Source organism: Conger conger, chromosome 2, assembly GCF_963514075.1.
Source record: "Conger conger chromosome 2, fConCon1.1, whole genome shotgun sequence".
Classification (NCBI taxonomy): Eukaryota; Metazoa; Chordata; class Actinopteri; order Anguilliformes; family Congridae; genus Conger; species Conger conger.
In genome coordinates this window covers 13766905-13789853 of record NC_083761.1, presented here as the reverse complement: position 1 = coordinate 13789853, position 22949 = coordinate 13766905, and the positions used below count along the sequence as shown (strand labels likewise).

At 43.5% G+C, this 22949-nt stretch overlaps 1 protein-coding gene across 5 annotated transcripts in view; it reads right to left on the bottom strand.

Annotated features, from left to right (window-relative positions):
- The window catches only part of rnls (renalase, FAD-dependent amine oxidase), a 40826-nt gene that overhangs the window by 17471 nt on the left and 406 nt on the right, over positions 1–22949 (bottom strand). For 2 of the 5 annotated variants that reach the window (XM_061227525.1, XM_061227485.1), the window contains exons 1-4: positions 22653–22857; positions 21856–21961; positions 20292–20437; positions 19246–19407 (exon numbers count right to left, since the gene is read on the bottom strand). In XM_061227525.1, coding sequence (XP_061083509.1) covers positions 19246–19407; positions 20292–20437; positions 21856–21961; positions 22653–22797 — 559 coding nt within the window. In that variant the 5' untranslated portion in view covers positions 22798–22857. Of the gene's footprint in view, positions 1–19245; positions 19408–20291; positions 20438–21855; positions 21962–22652; positions 22875–22949 lie in introns of those variants that run through there. The other 3 variants (XM_061227513.1, XM_061227494.1, XM_061227505.1) reach the window with 3 other exon arrangements.

The following is a 22949-nucleotide window of genomic DNA, read 5'->3' as shown; positions in this document are numbered from 1 at the left end:
CTCAGGGCCCATTAGCACTGTGGAAAAGGGGAAAGTGAGGGACTACAAGGGCATTTCTTTGTGAGCAAAGTTCACGGTTTGGGTCTCGGCTCCAGCTAGCTCTCCCGATTCTAGGCGATACACTATGATTGCCTTGCAATTAAATGCTTGGTTAGACCAGGCTGAGCATTAATGTTGTTTTATTGGGCTTGCAAAGGCCAGTACATTGTCGAGTGCTTAGTTCACCCACATAAACGTGTTACATTTTTCAAATCCATCCAGCAGAGTACACCAAAACACACAAAACATGATTGGCAGTTGTAACACTGTGATTTTTTTGTTTGACAGCTGTTGGATGTGCCCTTTAAAGCAGACGGTGTGAAAGGTCACTCAACTTGCTCTGCGGAGGAGAATGATGGGGTAAGGGGAAGTCCCAAGGACGACCCAGACCTCGCTAGAACCTGATTTTCCATGCTCTGAATCAAGAGTCCTCCTTTAAAATGTCAGTGGAATGCATGTGCACGTCGTGCATGTCTCCCCAGCGCGGGAAGAACGTGGCTTGTCTTCTGCGATTCGGAGTGTCTGCGACGCAACGCGGAGCTCATCGTGGAGCAGATTTATCTGCCCTGCCGCCACGCTGGGTCTCCCATGGCTCTGCAGTCTGCCGTTTCAGAGACACTGAGGAAAAAGTCTCAACAAATATTTTAGTCTTGTAACGAGGCTTAAAAACTTTTTTTTTCTTTCTCTCAAGTAGAAAATATTTTAGCTTCCTTAAGTGAAACTGTCTTGAAATAAGTAAAAGTCTCTCACCTCATTACCAATTTGTAAGCAAAAAAAAAAGGCTATAAGATACATAAGAATGACTTGTTTTGCCGTATAGGAGAACAGAGCAAGCCACTACTTCTCTGTTTTGTATTAGGGGCAAACATAAGTTCCCCAATCTAGATACTGCTGCAACTACTTTGCAGTGCTAGGGACTGACTGGATCTAAAGTAACTGCTCTGACTGGATCTAAAGTAACTGCTCTGACTGGATCTAAAGTAACTGCTCTGACTGGATCTGGACTGGCTGGATCTAAAGTAACTGCTCTGACTGGATCTGGACTGGCTGGATCTAAAGTAACTGCTCTGACTGGATCTAAAGTAACTGCTCTGATTGGATCTAAAGTTACTGCTCTGATTGGATCTAAAGTTACTGCTCTGACTGGATCTAAAGTTACTGCTCTGATTGGATCTAAAGTTACTGCTCTGACTGGATCTAAAGTTACTGCTCTGACTGGATCTGCTCTGACTGGATCTAAAGTTATTGCTCTGACTGGATCTAAAGTAACTGCCCTGACTGGATCTAAAGTAACTGCCCTGACTGGATCTAAAGTAACTGCTCTGACTGGATCTGGACTGGCTGGATCTAAAGTAACTGCTCTGACTGGATCTGGACTGGCTGGATCTAAAGTAACTGCTCTGACTGGATCTAAAGTAACTGCTCTGATTGGATCTAAAGTTACTGCTCTGATTGGATCTAAAGTTACTGCTCTGACTGGATCTAAAGTAACTGCTCTGACTGGATCTAAAGTTACTGCTCTGACTGGATCTAAAGTAACTGCTCTGACTGGATCTAAAGTTACTGCTCTGACTGGATCTGCTCTGACTGGATCTAAAGTTATTGCTCTGACTGGATCTAAAGTAACTGCCCTGACTGGATCTAAAGTAACTGCCCTGACTGGATCTAAAGTAACTGCTCTGACTGGATCTAAAGTAACTGCTCCATCAACCCCTGCCTGTGTCGGTTCTGAGCGCTTCATCAGAAGGCATTCCACGGCAATGACCTGCTGCTTCCTAACGGGCCTGCTCTGTACGGGCAGGGTGTGCCACTGCAAGCCCAGCCCAAGCTCTCCATTGTGAGGGCTCCGCATATGTCCCACCAGCCCCAAGCCTCGTCCACTTAAAAGATTCGAATGATTGCACTCAAGGCAACCAACACTGCGCTCTAACAGGGTCTCGTGTAAGACAATACAGTCAAGAGGCTTTCGCCTGAGCCCAAAATGTCATGTGCAGCCTTTTCCTACCCTTTACAAATTGATTTAATAACACCAAGAATGCTGCTGCACTTTGCGCAAGCTGGCTTAAAGCCAGGGAGGATATGGGTTCGCTGGGCAATCCGAGCATTAAGGTGTTATATTGTAGTCTATCGCTCTCAGACAACAGAATCGAAGGCGCTTCCCACAGAGGCCGAGTTTGTGGCAGAACAGTGCAGCGATGTGTGAGAGAGAGAAAGAGAGACAGAGAGAGAGAGAGAGATAGAGGGACAGAAGGAAAGAGGGAGAGGGAGAAAGAGAGGGAGTGAGAGGGAGGGAGGGAGAGACAGAGGGAGAAAGAGAGAGAGAAAGAGAGAGAGAAAGAGTAGGCGAGAGATAGACAGAGAGAGAGAGACACTGAGAGAGAGAGAGAGAGAGAGAGAGAGAGAGAGAGAGAGAGAGACTGTGAAAGGCTGATTCAGAGCCTGACAACTGCACACATCCTACAGGCTCAACAGGGAGGAATTTAATCTTTGAAGAAAAAAGGGATGTTTAAAACAGTGAGCTTGACCTAGGGCCACCATATACAGTAACTGTACACTGAACCTCTCCACACTGCTCTCAGTGTGTGGTACGCAATGTGTGGTCTGGACCCGGCAGTCAGGAGGCAGTTTGATTGGCTCTAGTGTCCTGGCTGCTGGACTCACGGTGGTAGGTAGGTTAGGACTTTGCCGTTACCTCTGGCCGCTGTTATGGTGCTGGCGCTGGCATAAATCATTTAAGAGCACAGACCAGGTCGCGTCTCACAAAAGCGGATCGATGAATAATGGAAGGAGGGTGTTGAAATTCACCTGCCCGCGTTTTCAAACGGGGCAGTGCGTGCTTCGGCTGGCGTTCGACGTGCGCGGTGCAGAATGAAATGTCACGAGAAACTCATTCTCCACCCCCCACACACTGCAAAAACCTAAAGATAAGTCAGTCTCAACAAGTATTTTAGCCTAATATTTAGACTTAAAATCTTACTTCTATTACTTTTTTGCTACAAAAGATGACAGTTTTACTTATTTCAAGACTTGTCAATGGGGTAAGAAAATTTGACTTGTAAAGCGAACAGTAATTTAAAAACAAGCTAATATTTCCTACTTGAGAGAAAAAAAAATCCGATTTTAAGACTCATTAAACTGAAACAATTTTTACCAGTGTACCCCACACTCCCTCCATCCCCCAGAGGATTGGGGGGGAAAAAAAGGCAGAGCGAGTGAAATAATGTTTATTTTTAAACGGGGGCTGATTTATTTCACGTTAGCATTGTTTAAAGCCACATTGTTAAGAATGAACGGCGCGGTCTGAATGGCCCTGTCTCCTCCCACACTCCTCATTGTTGCTGGCCTTTGCCGGCCCTCGGGGGACCGGGGCCTGGCGCTAGCGCGGCAGCGCGCTGGAGGCTTATTCCAAGCGCGGGAGCTCCTCCGGTTCCCCAATTTATGATCTCCGGGCCCTTTAAAGGTTGATTTAATATTTGCCTGAGAACTTTTGGAACGGCTCCCGAAACCGGCTGTTGTTTTGCTAACCTTTAATGCGCTTGTACGCGAACTGAGTCCAACAATAAGTAAAATATTTATAGGGCACGGTGCAGCACTGCGGCGCTTCAGGAGGGAGGCCGGCCTGGCGTGGCCTGGTGTGGCGCACGGCGGCTGACATGCCCTCGTTAGCCCACCTTAGTAATGCATCCCTCTCAGTATTCATTCGCCAGAATGACTGACGGTGTGGGTATTCTGAGATCCTTCCTACATCTGAGTGGAGTATGCTTACACCTGTGCGTCCAGTGTGTGAGTCCTAGAGCATTATGGGATAACAATATACTACTTGCTCTGGGGTGGGGCCTACCTCTATGATAAAATCTTATCTCACATAAAAATATGGCTGTTAATGTGCACATTTTCAGGGGTGTACATAAATGTGTTCACTACAAGGTTTTATGGATGTCATTGATTATCTTTTTTGGTTAATATGACTTCATCATACATATTTTGGGCTCTAAATCAATCCCGAACAGAAAGATTTAATGCACGCTTACAGTACTGACATCATGTCTGCAGATATTTTTATGGGAAGGTCAAATGTAGTCAGTTACACTGGAGATAGACGGGCATCATGTTTAAACACCACACCATACATATGAACTACCACCAAAATGCTACAGATGATTTGTCTAAAACTTGAGTAAATACATTTCAATACTTCATACCACTCATGCAAAAATGACCATTTTGAAGAAGCTATTGATTTTTCAGGAATGAAAAATAGCTTTGATGTTTGACACTCCGGTGATGTCACAAAGAATGGCTTTGAAACACTAATGAATGGCCTATGATAGGCTTGGAGAACCAGTGCTCTACAGTGCTCTACAGGAACATTTTCAAACTGGAAAAACAATTTAAGGAGCACATCTACGAACTGGGATGCATTAGCGTGCTCCTAAATTTTCACTTCACATATGCTCCTTGGAAAGAATGATAGCACAGACGAGCGCTACGCAACAACAGTGTGTGCAGGCATTTGCTCCTAGCGTGCGCTACACCAACTGATTTCACTAATTATTTTACCTGCTTGGTTCAGATAATACGCTAATTAGTGAAATCACGTGGCAAATACCTGCAGACACTGCGGCGCGCAGGACGTGTAGTTGCGTAGCGCTGGCTGACTCTGAAAACTTGTTTTCTCAAAGGTGTCCTCTAATTGATTCTCTATTGTACTGAGATCCAGTCTTCATTGAATCCCATGCAGTACATGCAGAAGAAACTCTGTCCCTGCTGCAGTTATGGCTCCAGTCCTGCAGATTAGGATGAACTCAGGCTGGATTGGAAGCGTTTTACTCCGACAGGATATTCCTTACGTTGCAACGCGGATTCCCCTTTCTTCCGTGTCAGGCTCCTAAATCAGAGGGGTCTATTTTTAAAATGGACGTTTTATTGCACTGACATTTCTCACAGCATTTGAACTTTGATATTTTCATAATTTGAGAGCGAATGAAATACAGGACCAGTGTGGTAGGGACAGACAGCAAAGCCAGTGGAGACTGATAAAAATGAGCAGACATAACAGCGCACTGTTATGACAGAGACACAGAGCGACTGGCAGCTTTTCACACCGCCAACACCAGCCTCAGATGGCACCTTTGTGCAACGCGGTGAAAGGCGAAATTAAGTGTTTTAGTCTTGTAATGAGACTTAAAATCTTTTTCTCTCAAGTAGAACATATTAGCTTGCAGTTTTGGAAAAATCATGAAATCAGTTAAATTGTTTCAGCACTTGTCTTATTCAGCAAAAAGTATCAGAAATACGTCTATCTATAAGGCTAAAATGCACGTTGAGATTAACTTTTTTGGGGTTTTTTTGCAGTGGAAAGACCGGTGGGGTGAGATGTAATAAGGAGCGGGAGAGGGAGAGAGAGAGATGTTGTTCAGGGATGATTCTTGAGAGAGCTTGAGAACCACGCGTGAGGGCCCGTGCCGCAGAAGTCAGAGCCCATGGAACAAGATCACGGGCTGAGAGCATGTCTGAGAGACGGGGAGTTCACACACGCGGTACAGAGCGAGGCCTAGTAGCGTGTCTGAGAGACGGGGAGTTCACACACGCGGTACAGAGCGAGCGAGGCCTCGTAGCCTGTCTGAGAGACGGGGAGTTCACACACACGGTACAGAGCGAGCGAGGCCTCGTAGCCTGTCTGAGAGACGGGGAGTTCACACACACGGTACAGAGCGAGGCCTAGTAGCGTGTCTGAGAGACGGGGAGTTCACACACGCGGTACAGAGCGAGCGAGGCCTCGTAGCCTGTCTGAGAGACGGGGAGTTCACACACACGGTACAGAGCGAGGCCTTGTAGCGTGTCTGAGAGACGGGTAGTTCACACACACGGTACAGAGCGAGGCCTAGTAGCGTGTCTGAGAGACAGGGAGTTCACACACGCGGTACAGAGCGAGCGAGGCCTCGTAGCCTGTCTGAGAGACGGGGAGTTCACACACACGGTACAGAGCGAGGCCTAGTAGCGTGTCTGAGAGACGGGGAGTTCACACGCGCGGTACAGAGCGAGCGAGGCCTCGTAGCCTGTCTGAGAGACGGGGAGTTCACACACACGGTACAGAGCGAGGCCTAGTAGCGTGTCTGAGAGACGGGGAGTTCACACACACAGTACAGAGCGAGGCCTAGTAGCGTGTCTGAGAGACGGGGAGTTCACACGCGCGGGATGGCGGTACAGAGTGAGTGAGGCCTCATAGCGTGTCTGAGAGACGGGGAGTTCACACATGGTACAGAGTGAGCGAGGCCTCGTAGCCTGTCTGAGAGACGGTTGTGAGCGAGCCTCACTGTACTGTTACAGTCCCTGAGCAAAGAGGCGAGGAAGGGGGGGAGGGGGAGGGGGGCAGGAAGCTCTGAGGACATACTGGAACAAGGTGTCAAAATGTGTTTCCTAAAACACACGACACGGCAGGGTCAGGCCTAACTGGGCTCATTGGGACATAAAGCCCACGTCAGAGGAAGCATATTTTTGCATGCTAAAAAGGCTATTTTAAGTGTGCCATTTCAGTTTTTTACAGTATAGAATAGAACATAACACAAAGCCCAGTACAACTCAGGGACAAATTGACACAAAAATTCACATTCAAAACCACCAGCCACCTCTAGGCTATTTTTGGATTTAGGGTGAAACCCCAGGAACCAAAATCTATACGCCATTAAGCTTGGTACCTTCACAGGTACATGCCATCATTTTATAGGGAGAGAGGAACATTACTGTGAAATACCTTTCACAGCCAGAGCAATTTATTGCTTTGAAAGACTGAAATCACTTCCATTCAGTTAAACACTAAATCCATCCGCAGATCATGCCACTTTCCCAAAGATATTAGGCGCGAGTCTTCCTTGGCACTCTGGGAAGGGAGATTACGTGAAGTACGGTGTGCTCTCAGTCTCCCTCCACTGAATACTCTTGGATGGAACTGTAAAAAAAAGGACTGGGTTCAAAGTCCACACGTCCTCATATTTTTTGACAGAAAAATATGATTCCGACTTTGCAATTCCAACTTTCCTACCTTGACTATTAGCAGTCCGGAGATACACTTACCAAGCCATTAACAGCCCCCGACCGTACACTGAAAACGTCAGCGGGCGAGAGAGGTTGATGTGAAAAAACAAGGGTGGTAATCCTCGCAGTAAATGGCTGATGGATTTAAACAGGGAAAAAAAGAAAAAAGGAAATTTACGGCAGCACAAAAAGGAAAAGTAACTGTAAAAGCCTGACTGACGCAGATGATTCTGCCTCCATTTTACTCATTACCTTTCTGATACGGATGGCAAGTATGTGTTCTGGTCACCTTAACATGCGAAATTGGATGCCACAGTTAGTCAGAGACAGACTAATGACTTATGAACACATGTGACTGCGATAGCCTCCAGCCTGTGTGCAAGCGACAGAGTCAGTTCCGCGAGTGCATTTTCACAATGAATAAAAACGAGGGGCTATTCAGTGCATGACCTTCAGGGCTAGGCTTTCAGGTGTACTGACTAAATGCACAAACTACCACTCCCCTCGAGTGGGAGGCGACGAAAAGAGGTCTATGAATGCAAAATGAAAACAGGCAGCGTCAGGTAGACAAAACCTTAAGGCGACAATCTAAGCTCTCTACTGCACACACAATCGGCCAGTGTCACAGACACAGATTAAGCCTAGTCCTAGACTAAATTAACTTTTGAGTGGAGATTCTCCATACAAAACTCAATTTAGTCCAGGACTAAGGGTAATGTGTCTGTAAAAGCACCCCCATATGTCCTATCAAATTGCCAAATAGGTTATAGCTGAGAAATTCTCCCTACCATGAAGGAGAAATGCAGTTATGAGGCCTTCTGAGCATCTCAGCATTTTGTGATAAAATGAGCACAATGGGTGTTACTGCACTTTGGGTAACATACATAACATACTTACACCTGCTGCTCTTGCAGAAATTGACTATGAACGATCCTACCAAAGACACCTTCATAACCACTACACAAGCAGCCATAATGCGATATAGACTGTCATAAGGTGTGCTATGTCACCATCCATGCCATAAGTGACATGTTAATATATATATTATAATTACCTATGTAGTGCTTATAAAAGTGCAATTATTATGATTATAATTAAGTGTTTTCATAAATGTGTTTTGTAGTGCTTGTATATGACCCCTCATTACCATGTCCATTCCGGCATTGTTGCCATTACTCCATCCACTGAAATAAGCAACACAAGAAATTAATACAGCCTTTAGAAAAGAGCCAAAATGGCCATCCAGGAGACAGAAGGGGAGTACAGTAACACAGCACTGAAAACCTCTGAATACACCCAGACAAGAGCCAAAATGGCCATCCTGGAGACAGAAGGAGAGTACAGTAACACAGCACTGAAAACCTCTGCATTCGGAGCAGCCTTCCCAGAGTCACGCTGACGGCAGCGGCTTGTTGCCTGGCGCCTGGGTGCTGCTTGGCGCCTGAGAGCGTGTGCCCGCTTAACGCTCAGCAGTGCCCGCGGACACAGCGCACGGCGTCCTCTGATAGGCTGCAGCGAGCCGCGCGTCGCCGGCCCCAGTCAGATGGCTCAAGCCGAATTAGGAATGACATCATCCCAGATTCGCAGACTTGAAAGAGCTCACCCAGACGGTGACTCGAAGAGCGAATCCGGTTGCAGTTTTTTTTTTTTTTGTGAAGAGACGGGCTGGATGCAACAGAAAAGAAAGCATCGACTTTATATCAAACGGAAACCGCGGGCCAAGTCTGACGTTTGCCGTCGTTAAAAAGGCCTCTGAATGAGAAGGCTGCCCTGCTGTTTCCTGATTTTAAAACTCAGCAAGCTGCAGTATGATATCACACTGCTACAACACAGGCCTAATGCTAGACGCTGTTTGAAACGTGCGCCCGAAATGCAATTCCCAAACATTCATTACGCTCTTTATCACACATTATCCAGCCTCAATCAAGATTATTGCCAAAGGGTAACGTTCCCACTAAAAATGAGTTTGCAATTCCATTAAAAAATGGAGGAATTCGGCTACCCAGTGTCAGCGTGGTTTCTCAAACTTGCCAAAAAAACAGAAAGGCGTCTGACTCACACGATGGGACAGAACAATCAAAATAACTGCCTGGAAAACGGCTGTGTACACGTTCAGGTCCAGCGGTGTTGGAATGGCCAGCGCTCCGGCAACTCCATGCAGCTCCTTTGTTATTGGAGGAGCAAGGGGGAGCCAGTCGAAGTGAGTGCACGTGAGCAAGGCTTTCTTCCTCCACAGCAAAAAAACATCACCGGCCATTCTACACAATAACAGCGACCGCACAGATGATATCAGCAGAGCGGAGGTGGGGGGGGGGGCTCAAGTCATCGGTTGTGGGGGGAACAGTTCTCTGATGGCAGCCATTTTGATGCACTCCAGTAGATGTGAAATAAGGTTCACTCCATTCTGGCCAGGCCACCCTCTAATGTAGCAGGTCACAGAGGTGCATCTGTTTACCGCCGGACCGGAAAGGTGTTTGTAGGGACTCATAATCAGCAGTCGCCCCAATCTCCAAAACGGAGAATTTGTGCCTCCGCAGGAAGGACTTTTCTATCTGGAGGAGGAATAACTGGACTTTCATCTGAAGGATCTGTGGCTAATTTGTTTGACAAATTATAAAGCAGGAGAAAAGGGAACAGGGAGTGACTACAAAGTAGTAACCTTTCAAAGATCAGTTCCTGTATTTTCACTTTCCCTTTTTTATAAAGTTCATTTGTAAAATTATAAAGTATGCCACACTAAAAATAACATCTAGGCCTAATTATGCCAATGAATTCACCCTCTATCTCTATCTAATGATCAGCTTTATGATGGTCATGATATATTTAGTTAATTCTGTCAATCTGAAGGCAATACAAAACCACCTTAAAAATAAAGAAAAAGGCCACAGAAGACGTGTGAATTATTAAAGCCGATTTTACTTCCAGAATCTCAGGTGTTACTGTACACGCAACAGAAAACCACAATGGTGTAACGGCAGAGCAGATTTGGTGCACCCCAATGACTGGACAAAGGCCCTTTTTCTGTAGGAACAAGCTTGAATACTGTTCTTAAAGCAGAAGGCCAGCTTCCTCTTTTGATCTCGTCTTTCTTTCCGCACAAAAGCAGAAACGGTCCCCTGCATGCATGTGCTCTGCCTGCCAAACTGGAAGTGAATTTGTATCAGATTCTAATTTTAAAATGCACATATTCAGCTCTTCTGCATTGTTCGAAGACCAGGTTGGCCACCTGTTAGCAATTACGTCCTCTGATGTCGGAACACAGATAGCCCTGTGTTCTGGCAGCTTTCTGTGTGCTCGACAAAGTATAGCTGAATCCTAGCCAACTTGGCAAGCACAACCTTATGTAATGTCCCCCTCCCCCCAATCCAGGGGTTAAAATTTTACATAGACAGTTCCCAATAAATTGATGCAAATGAGGTGAGGGGAGAATGTGGCCTGTGATTTTTGCGGATTGACCACAGCAGACCCACTGAACCCTGAATACCCTCCACCTCCACTGTCATCTCATACACAGGGTTCGCAAGGGTGTGCTAGTTCTTGCAAAACCCAACATTCTCGATTCTCTTGTTAATTTTGGAGGCTAGCTGCGTTTGTCAATGAGTTTCAATAAGGAGGAAAGACATTTTGCAATATGATGAAAATCATCCAAGCTCCAAATATTCAGTGGGGTATCTCCTTCCAAGAATAATAAAAAAAAAAGAATCTGTTAGGCGACTGGCTACAAAGCCTGTCTTAAGGTTATGGTGTAGCTGTATAACATTTTTGCTAAATTAAAACCCTCAAACTCCTGCTCCAAGAGCCCAGTCAAACTACTGGCCCAAGATATTCCACAATACATAACAGGGGAAAAAATATGCCCGAGGTCTACGCTAATTTACAGCAGGAATGTCACAGCCTAGCAGCTCTTACTGAGCTCAAACAATACAAACCCCATATTTCCTTCTAATTTCCCCATCACAGAGCAATGCCTTTCAGGGGCTTTATTCTGATTTCCACAATCGTTTCTCAGCCTGCAACGGAGCCAATCTCAGCACTCTGCTTCATCAAATCCCATTTGCATGAATGGCAGATGAAATGTGTTCACAGAATTATGACTTTAAATAGAAGCGTTGGCAATCCCAGTAGAAATAGAAGACACAGGCCTTCAGATGGTCAGTTTGAAGTGAGGACGGAATAACGTGTTCTGTGGCATTTACACCATTTGTCTGATCTTTTCTCAAGTCTAGAGATATTATCTTACCCGCAATGATAATGGTGATGGGCCTTTGGTGAAATTTAAGGGGTTTTCGGAGGCAAATGACCCCAACCGCTGTCCCATAACCATCACCAGATATGCTCAGACATATTGCGAGTATAAGATCAGCAGTGAAAATGTCACCGGCGGTTGTACACAGCTGTAGAGAAGAGGGCCATTTGAACTCCCCACCTCTCGCCTGGCTCTTCTGTGGCCTTCTGAAATCCGTCTTACATGTAACTGAGGTAATGAATCCATAACAGGCTAATCCACGGCTTAGTGATAATGTTCCATTAGGCTGTGACGGTACCTTAAATAAAAAGGGACAGCACTCAGAAAGTCCACTTACTTGGGCTATCTGTCCATCTCAGACTGTTTTGTGATCTAATGCTGGTGACGAGTGTCAGAAAGCTTTAAATAAAGAAAAGAATAGTGATGGACCGATAGGCCATTTTCTTCACTTTATTCAACACAAAAGGTTTTCATCGAAACTCAAGAAGCTTCATATTCTCCCTGTGTTGATTTTGGCAACATCAAATGTACATTTAACTAATGAAATGTCACAATAACTGATTGGCTTTCAAGCCTAATTTTATTATTTACTGGGAAAATTGACTGGTGGAAAGAGAACTTGGCTCAGGCTTTTACAGTACAATGGAATAATGCTATAATGAAGCCTAAAGTCCTCCAAAGAGACAGGAAGCTGTAGAAAGAGGCCCAAGCATTGATAAACTCCAATCACAATGTTATACATTGTTAGACAAGACTTGTGGACTTAGGTGAATGGCTCTGCTGTTCTGCAAAGGCTTTTTACAACTGATGCACGTTTGAACAATACCGCTGCTGTTGAATGAAATGATACCAAAAAATGCACAGAAACAGAGCCCCTGAATACATTCAAATCCAGGACTGAATCAATGCTGGACACTCACTTGTCTGCAGCTAAATGACGAGTCTAGATAAACTGAATGGCCTTTTCTCATAACATAGTATATGTATGTACTCTTATGTTCTCATCAGAATATGACATTTTTATTGGTAATTTTAAGCATTTAGGCAAAATCAGGCTAAATAAAATAAATCTGTCACCAAAAGCTCTCCAAAAAAGGTAAAAAAAAACAATATGATGACTGGGACATTGGAGAGGGACAAATAAAGCCTTGGTCATACTAAGATCTGGCATGGGTTTGGCCTTGGTGAATGAGTACAGTAAGACCTGGTTTGGATTTGGTCTTGGTGAATGAGTAAGACTTGGTTTGGATTTGGTATTGGTGAATGTAAGACCTGGTTGGATTTGGTCTTTGTGGATGAGTAAGACCTGGTTTGGATTTGGTCTTGGTGAATGTAAGACCTGGTTGGGTTTGGTCTTTGTGGATGAGTAAGACCTGGTTTGGGTTTCGTCTTTGTGAATGAGTAAGACTTGGTTTGGATTTGATCTTGGTGAATGTAAGACCTGGTTGGGTTTGGTCTTTGTGAATGAGTGGGGTTATGCGTTTAGCAGCCGCAGTCCCCTATCAGAGACTGCAGGTTTGCACAGAGCTGCAAGAGAGTCTCCCGTTTCATTGTAATGGCTAATGCACCTCAAGTATCCCACAAAGTAAATTAAAAAAATAAATAAATATCTGTCTGGAGGGGGGGCAGGGTGCGCTCAGATAATAATGTCATTAACGGCCGGTGCAGTCTGGGTTTGTTCTGCTATTATAATGGCCTTATCATCTTTTTTTCCCCACAGCAAACAGCTATCGTCAGTGCAGTCAATTATCTATCTAGTTATGCCTGCTGTGCAGGATATTAATGTTGGAGTGAAATCCTAGCAGGCTGACGGCACTGCAGCAGTGGTGTGATCACGTGACCAAGGAAGGCGTGGCCGACACAACCTCTGCTCATCATCTCAAGAACAATGTTGACTTTCAGTTTTCTCTGTTGCTCAATTTGGCATTCCCAGTTTCATTTAAATAGCTTATTTTGCTGCCAGCGTGGGGAGGAATTTGGTCACATAACATCCCCCACCCCCCTATCTGTACAAGAGCACCCCCTCTGGTTTATGGGGGAACTACAGCCTGTGTGTGCAAGCCGTTTTAATACTGCAGTCCTCGGCTGTAATAAATGCCCAGAATGCGCGGTTAAGGCTTTGGACTTTGGTTCGGTGCAGTTGCTCACCTGCCAGATCTGAGTACGGCCCGAGCATTAGGGAGTGGCAGTAATTGGGCCGCCACTCCGAGGACGGGGGAAGGGACTTGGCGGGGCGGATCGCCACATGATCCTGAACGCCATGGAATTATGATCCTGGGCTAAAGACGGCTTGAACAAGGCGTGTCGTTCTCATTCCGGTTGCCGGGGTGCAGGGCTGTGACAGCGTTTCCCCAGCAGCACACGGGAATTGATAATGAAGGGTGCAATTGGCTACCAAATTGGAAGAAAATTGTAAAAAAAAAAATATATTATTAAAAAAAAAGCTGAAACAAGAAAAATAAAGAAATGAAAAATGACGGCAAGCAGCTGAATTATGAGACGCTACAGCATGCGTGGGCCCAGTCCAATAGCATAATTAGGCTTTCTAACTCAGAAGGAAAGCAAAAAATAATAATGTTAAAAAATACCAATGCTTTCAGTAAAATGTTTATGAAGACCTGTCACTTCTGTGCGCAGGTCTACAGTACAAGTTGTCCTTTCTTAATATAATAAAACAAAGTTGATTCTTGTAAGTGTAATGCTATACTACAAAGAGCTGGACATTTACAGTACTTGGAAAAACAGCCTGTTCCCAATGGAGGCTCTTTCAAGTGAGTTCTAAAGACTTGGCCAGAATTATATTGCTTTAAAAAAGGCTCTTCAGAGAAATGATAAGTCCACACTGACTCCATTTGGCAAGCTCTGACAAATGGACAAAAATAATTTGCTGGGATTTGTGAAATGTATGATGAAGTAATAAAATAGGCTAGCTTTACTGGGTAAATTGAAGGTTATAAGAAGGCACTATATTTTTCATGTACACGGTCAACACAATAAATGTTTTATACAGGGCCCTGGGACTAATGGCTGTGGGTTTGACACAGCTATTGTGCTCTTGAGTAAGCAATTTTTTATGATTTGCTACAGAAAAAAAATATTAGTGTGAACTGCCAACTGACTCAGTAAGGAATAATAAGGAAAAATATTTAGCTAAAGATTTAAACCCATTTAGGGCTTGACTGACATTGCATTGTCCTGACCTATATATAATAAAAATATATTTTTAGCAGTTTATTCATGCAAGAAATATCCAATTTTGGAAATCTAATCCTATATCAGTCCCTCTTCTAGATATAATTAATCTTGGTCACAAGTGCTGGTTTAGGGCTCTGGATGCCACACTGTGGGTCCTGGGTGGGATAGAGGTGGGGCACTACATCACACATGCAAACTATAACTTAGTGTATATATAGGCTCATTTCTATTGGAAATGTCCGTAAAATTAAATACCGTACTCCTACTCCATTAGATACCATGTACATGCAGGTGCTTTGAAATATGTGATCCATGTAATTCCATATTTTATTATGTAACAAAATATACTTTAATAAGGAATAGGTCACAGAAACATTGCCAATTAAGTAGGTCAGGGGTTCAGAAGGTTTGGTTTAGCCAACCTTTAGCAGTGTGGTGTGACTGTAGAATCTCCCATTTATGAAATGCGCACCCAAATATAGTTGCAACAGAAGGGTGAACATGCTGTTGTCCATATCATTCTTCACATTATATTACTTTTTATATATGTATAATTATGTGTCCTGTCCTGATCGGCTTCTATCTCTATGAGTGACTAAGTAACTGTATGAGACAGATACAAATATCTCACAGGCCTTGAGCAGAAAAGGGGAGGACGAATGTGGTAGTTGTCCTTGGAGCCGGCATGCACACGTTTGCACAGTCCCTCTCACAGGGTATAAAGGATGGCTGTAAATAATGTGATCCTATATAATGCGATCCTATATAAGGAGCAACATAACCCTGGTGTATATGATGAGGGACTGGAACCGGCACAGGACCTCGTTAGAGGCTATCCGTACATAAACGTATCTTATAAAGCATGCACACATGCACTCAAACAGCACTTTAAATATTAAGATGTTTCAATGACTTTACACTGGATGAGGTAATCAATGGAGCACATACAACAATTCCACCCATCACAATGTAAGCGACTCGTTTATAACCCTCTGCACACCATTTAGTGTGTAGAGATTGACGTAGCTACCTTTCATGGTCCGAGTCAACTTTCATCAGGACATTGGGTATTCCAGGAAGTGTGACATATGAAGCAATGATGTTCTTTTGCATACAGAAGGGCTACATTTTTTCCAAATAATAACAGTTAATATGTAGAAATCCCGATTTAGCACTGCACATCACTATGAATGAGTTATTGTACAACATGGCCTTGTGTGACTGCACATGTTCATATAATAATCCATTTCTTCATTTGTGATTCATCTGGCTTCAAAAGAATAAGACACTGATTATCAGTAAAATTGAAGCGGTGACAAAAGTAGAGAGGGTTTGTTGCGTTTGTTCCTGAATTTTGAAGAACTCAGATAAAAGAGGAAGTGTGAAGCATTCTGTTTTTTTTTTTTTTTTTTTTGCTGTTCAAATTATTTCCAGATTGCAGCCTCTTGCATGTGCAGCTGGTCATGGCTCACACCTGACTGCTGCCACCCACTGTCCAATCCCTGCCACTGCAGGGATTACATCACTTCCTCCTTGACTCCATTTGGTGTTGGACACTTCCAGGGTCAAATGCCATTCATCCCCATGGTTACCATATTAATACAGACACTTTTGATCTGGCTTAACCAGAGTATTCAACCGCAACCTGAGAAATCTGTCAAAAAATGAGTTTGTGGAAATAAAAACGATGGGTAAACATACTCACTCAGAGAAGGGACTATAACCTGTATGTGTTACCAAATCACTATACATTAAATATCCTTCATGGCAGTCTTTTCAATAAAGAAACTAAAGTATACACTTCCATCAAATTAATTTCAGTTGTATTCAACAGTATTGAAAATTACACCATTACTGGCTAATTTTATATCACCGAATGTTGTGATGTATACTGGACAACAGAGTAATATGAAATTTATAGAAATCTCAGTGAGATATCCTCAGGAACTGCCATAGTGTCACCAGGTAATGCAGGCACCCAAAACTGTTTGGAGGAGTTATGGAATGGAATCACACAAACATACTTACAGGATGTTAGCATCATACCAAAACAAAAAAAAACATTTTTGTATTCAAATGTAAAGCATATAAATGCTAATGGCGACAGTAGGAGTAGTAGTATGAGCAGTATGCAGGCGTCAGGTTTTGTACTGATTATTCCTGGGCCCATCTTGATGCTGCAATCTCCTGCGTCAGTGAGAATTCAAACATGCAGGATACGAATGCAAAGGAGGATACATTTCTTTGGAGTATGGGATGCATCCCATGATCATCCACAGGGGTGGACTATCATTTATCACGTTTTTAAATATTTGCTCGTTAGCAAGCAACACCATATCTCACCAGGAATCTCCCAGGGCAACCAATTCACTCCCTCAAAGCACACAAGAAGTTTGGACTACACCAAGGACAACATGGCCTCATCTGAACACTCCCTCATAACTGTGTAGGCTTCAGTGGCAGAGGAGGAAAATGAAGATAAATGTCCTATCGCCTAAGTGCTAGGATGGAAGCTTTGCCAACAGGTGGATGAATTTAATTGCCATGCTTGTACTGATATGCCCCATAATAATATATCCTCTACATAAAAGCCTCTGTAGCAAGGGCAGTAAGGGTACTACTGGTACGATAACACACACTCCCTCCACCTCCTTACAGGGTTAAACAGAACATGCTAAAGTTGATGTTTGTTGGAGGAACTAAATGAGGCGGTACTGTAAGAGTGTTGCTCATGCTATAACCAGAAGAACTTCAGTGAAACTGCACACAATTATGAACACCGAAAGGAATGGGCAAAGCAAGAGAAATGCGCACAAATCTACATAATTACTACAGCCTGTCTTAGTGGAACAAATCATTGATAGGGATAGAATTTCGCACAGTGCAACAATGCCAAAGCAAAACTGGTTCCATGTCTCGCAAGGCACCACAAATACATGGCTCCACTCAGGTCCAGGTTTGGACGTTACTGTATATCCGTGGCATCAAACTAAGCCATCAAAATCTTTCTCACATTTCTTCATGAACAGCCACCCGAAACCCTGTCATTTTTTGTTACATATCAACTCTGATGGACCGTCTTAAGCCACAACTGACATTTCCCGCAATCAAAATCTTGATTGTTTTGGATTCAACTGGACCGCACATGGGCAGATTCCCCTGTGTGTCTGAGATTCAATATCTCACGCACTGTCCTAAATCCAGCTTCTCTCCATAAACAAGTGGGTGGGGGGATTCTATGCTCTCTGCAGTCTGATGCGATTCCTGCCCTCCTTCACTGTCCTGCATGGAGGACATATATTTGTGTGGTTCATACTGGAATGAACTGACTGTGGCCCTTTTTAGACTGAACCAGGCCGATGTCAGCAGCCTCCTTCTACTCCCCTCCCAGTACAGTGTGATGTTGTTGTTGCTGTATTGTACACTACAAAACCCAAAAAATAACCCAACCCCTACTTATTTATTTGCAAAATGAGACAAAAATATTGCTAATGAGGTGAAACAGTTTGACTCATTTCAAGATTTGCAAATGGGGTAAGAAAATTTAACTTGCCGAGCAAGCAGTAACTTAAAACAAGCTAATACTTTCTACTTGTTGTTGCTAAAGCTTGTTAAGACAGGCAGCGCGAATACGATGCTTTATCAAAGCGGGACATCCAGATGCCAGGAGCGGCAGACAACGATGCCTCCCGCCGTTCTGAGCCGCCTTACTCCTCCCGACGCGCCGTCTCATTTCGGACTCGTTTATGAACCGACCGGCTCATGCTCTGCATTATTCAGTTTCCCAGAAACTCCACACATCCCAGGGGGCCGCGCCTTACACTCCAATTTCCATACTTCTTTTTTAGGACTCGCATTTTACCACTTCCAAAAGTCATTTAAAAAAAAAAACTTTACATTCACGATTTTGCTCAGAGAATACCGACGTGGACCTCAACGCGAGACGTCTGTGGTAACTAGACAGCTGGAGACCAAATTAGGCCGTGAAGAAAACTCCGGACTGAGGCAGCCCAGAGCACACTAGCTGTCTCCCTCATCACTCCACTGCTGAGTGAAGCCAAACATTCATTCTAATCCGCTGTCCTGACTAATGAACACAAATGCTACTCCCGCGATGTTTTTCCACAAAGGAAAGATGTCAAAAATGTCTAAGAGCTCCTTGTTATGCTCAAATACACAGGGAAGGACTGAAAGGTCTTACTGGCATACTAATGTTGGCTGAATGCGTTTTTCTCTCCTGTGGATGTTTTCATGGGCAAGAAGAGGTTGCATGTGAGCAGGACTAAAGCCCATGGCTTGCACTGCACAGCCTCCACCCATCATGGCAACCTCTTATCAGATTGAACTAAACTTTCCATTTTCAACACACGGGGAAACAAACTTGTGCAACGACCTGAATGCTCATAACCATGCGCATGAAACAACACCTATGGCTGAACCCCGTAATGTCAGAAGTTGTATACAAAACAATTATAATCACAACCCATCACGGGCAGCTGGAGCTTGAAGTTAATGTTGTTCTGAGTAAGTATTTGAAAACAAACCTCAAGAAAATGATTACTTGGACGATTCAAGCAAAAAAAAACCCAAGGTTCACGAACTCATGTCTAACAAAGTACTTCCACTGGGGATTACCATTGCACAAAGCGACTCAAGCTGCTCTTTAAGTATCAGTGTGCACCAGAATGAGGCGGGGTGGCGTTTGGGAGGGGAGCGTTGGGAGTACTCACAGGAGCACACGTCTCCCTGCAGCTGCAGGATCTGGGGGACGGGCATGGTGAGGACCACCGCGTCGAACGTCTCCGGCGTCCCGCCCTTCCGCTGCACCTCCCAGCCTGCCCCCTTCCGGAGGACGTGGGTGACGTGGTGCTCAAACTGCACCTCGGCCCCTGCTTGGATGTGAGGGGGCAGAGTTGGCAATGATGTGGCGGTGGGAGAGAGAAGAAGGAGAAGTGACGCAGAGAGAAAGGTCACGCAGAGCAGGGATAGAACGCAGGACGCGGCCTCGACAGTGTATCACTGGGCAGGGTGTCAGAGCCGGCCGTAATGATACGTGTAGCCTGTGTGTGCTCTGCCCACTTCCGAAATAAAAAGGTGAGTGATTTCTAGGTTTGCCTGTTTACACGCTTCGTCACACCATTCCACTTCCTGAGCTATATACAGTTAACACAAAGGGAATTTTTGGACATTTAGTCTAAACTGAACGTTTGAGTAAAGATAGCATGCCTTACTTCCATTGTTTAACATTATGCCACATTGGTGATGCAGTTGTGTGGTCTCTGCAATGAAGCAGGAAATCATAATAATCCTGGCTAAAAAATGTATTCCCATCTGTTTTTATTCAAAAATGCAATGTCTCCTATAAATTAGGTACCCCACCTTTCCCAAGCATTTCTGATTTTATAAATCCTGAAAAATGCAATTAGTCCATTTAGTCCAATATGGGTGGGTTCCAGACTTCTTTTCTGCAAAGTCTTAACTTGCGCAATATAAATCATTTGACTATGCTTGGAAAAATACTTTCCCTTTCTTGGAAATCAAAGAGAAAAGAAAGCAAAAGTGCGAATGTCAGGACGAGCTTTTCAAGATATATTCATGATTATGAAGAAAGAAAACCTTTCCGTTTTATCATGACAATCTGCAAAACATGCAACTCATTATATGTCAAGAACCCTTTGCCACAGAATCTCGTGCCATCTTGAAAAAACAATTGGATTCTGTAAAGAAAGCAAATGGTGTTTGATTCAGATAAGAAAAGTTAGGTTTGAGGTTCTACCTGACTCTTTCAGGTAGTGTTTGACGATGGAGGAGACGCCCTCCGGGGTCACAAATTCACGTAGGCCCTCCTCCTTGGTAATCACTCCTTCCACAGGGGCCACCAGTGGCTTTAAAATGCTGTGTGCAAGCAATTCTTCATAGAAGCTGGAAATCAAAGAGAAATTTGATTTAAAAAAGCATCATAATCCCCAACACTGATTTCTCCTGAATAAAGGATGAGATACAGATTCTGTTGTTGCACACAGACTCCCTCCGTGACTCACCACTTCCACCTATAAATGCACTGAAAGAGGGCTGGGTATTAGCACACATAACATGCAGATGAAACAACAGAAAAGTCTGACTTTTAAAACTGTGTTTAATACTTACAAAACTGATGAAAAGATGTGAAGGTTACATGGTGTGACCTGTCATCCCTAACTAGTGCTATAGTGAAATAAGAGAGTTCCTTTGAGACTGCAATCACTTGAGTAAAATATACTCTATTAAAATATACTTTATTAAATTAACTTTTGTGACAGACACTTTCATCAGATGCTACTTATGCACACCATTTTCTGCTATTGTTTCAAGGAAGCATTTTCAAGACTAAAATGGGGCATGATGTACCAATTTCAGCACCCCCTGCAGGATTCACTGGAGCGTTGCCATTTTGAAGGTGGTAATAGAAAATGTACAAGAAATACATAAACTTACAGTATGACTGCAAAATTACAACTTCCAGGCAAAGCAGGGGAACATATTTCAGAGATTAAACTTAGGCCAGATAAATGTCTGTGACAGCAGTGAGAGAGACCAAAATGGTAGTTCCAGCAACAATGTTCTGTAGTCAAGTTTGAAAATATGATAAAGATTACAGACTAAGGACTGTGTGTAGGCACCTTGAGGTTCCTGGGTCAACTTCTTGCCTTTTGGGATAAAGAATAATAATTGATGGGGCAGGGGTATATTTTCTGTAATATAAAACAATAGAGATAGAGTATATAATTTTCTAATATTCCTGCCTCCAGAAATTGAAAAAACACTCATTAAAACACATAAAATCCTGATGTGTTTTGAATGCTATGAGCAGGCGACAGTGTTTATATAAGACCACAAACTTCCTTATATCTGTTATATCAGAAACACATATCAGTTTGAAAGCCTTTTTATGGACCATCAATGATATTGCAAGATCAAAAAGACACAGTAAATTACATAGATTCAACGCTTTACAAATATTAACCTTTAGCATCGAAGGTACTGATCGATTGGTAATATTGATTCTTCATTCACATATAGCAACATTAGCTTTCAATAACATAGTGATTAATTCACAATGCAAGAAACAGTGACTCTGTGATGTTTTGTGCAGCAATATTTAACCAAGAATGAGTATGACACATCACAAATCAATGTAGTGATCGAATTGGACTGCAGCTATTATTTAAATTTCTCCAGCATCCACTACTTGTCTGGAGGCTGCAAACTTCAGTATGTAGACCTTGACAATTGAGTGACAAGTGTTATATCCATAATAATTCCTGAATTTGACATTTGAATTTGAAACACTGACAGAATACCTGTGATGTACTTGGGCGTAGAACGGCGTAGCACTTATGTACTGAGCACCAAGGTCTGCTGTGCAGGCGCCGTTACTGGGGCTCCTGCTCGTGGACATCCTTCCCCCTGCAGCACAAAGTGATTATTTTACTCAGGAGGCAAAGCGTGCAATCTCCCACTTTTTTCCCTTTCACGTGACACGTTTTTTTTTTTTTTTTTTCAACGCAGTATGTCATATGTGCATCCCACTTATCTACGTGTCTGTTTCTTTAATTTTTTTCAGATTAAAACTTTTTCCCGTGGGAAGGACAGTTAAAATCCCAGGAATGCATAAAACTAGGGAACACTTTACCGTTACTTTTCAGTTTTTAAGCAAGCTTGCGAGTCTTGGACCAGCTTCTCTCCCTGAGGGATTCTCGCCATAACATAGCATTTTTTTATATTACTCATTACTAATAATATCGGTATTTTGTGAACACATTTTGGTTATTTAGCTCTTTTGAAATCACAGTAGGGTTCATTCTTTCCAAGCATGCGTAGCCAGGTTCTCTGTCATGCAATGTCAATGGTCACACATTACCAATGACAAACAAATAACGTTACATATTTGAATTGCTGGCATGCTGATGTTGCTAGGTAGACAAGTTATCTACGTTTCGAGCCGGATAGCCAACGTGACTGAATCAAGTGACTTTTCAAACGGTCAGATAGTTAGTCAGATAAGTTAGCTATCTATATTAGTAAACCGATAGCTCACTGTATGCTTAGCCTGTTTCATTCCGCCAAGCTGCTTTGCTAGCAAGCAAAGGAGACTAACCTGCTCCCCGCGATTTATCCCACACAACAATTTTTACTTTATTTGGCATTTCTCTTCGGAGAAGACAAGCGCATACACTGCCCGTGAGACCCGCACCAACTATAAGCACTCGTGACATTGTCGAAAACATACAAATACACTGCATACACAATGTAGTTAGCTAAGTTGGGTAACTGCTCTCGCGATTTGACATGACCACCGCCGGTTTGCCTTTGAAACGAGTTGAACTTTGACCCTTCAAAATTATACAACGAAGGGTCGAATGTTGGCCGACCAAAACAACCCCTTTGTTAACAA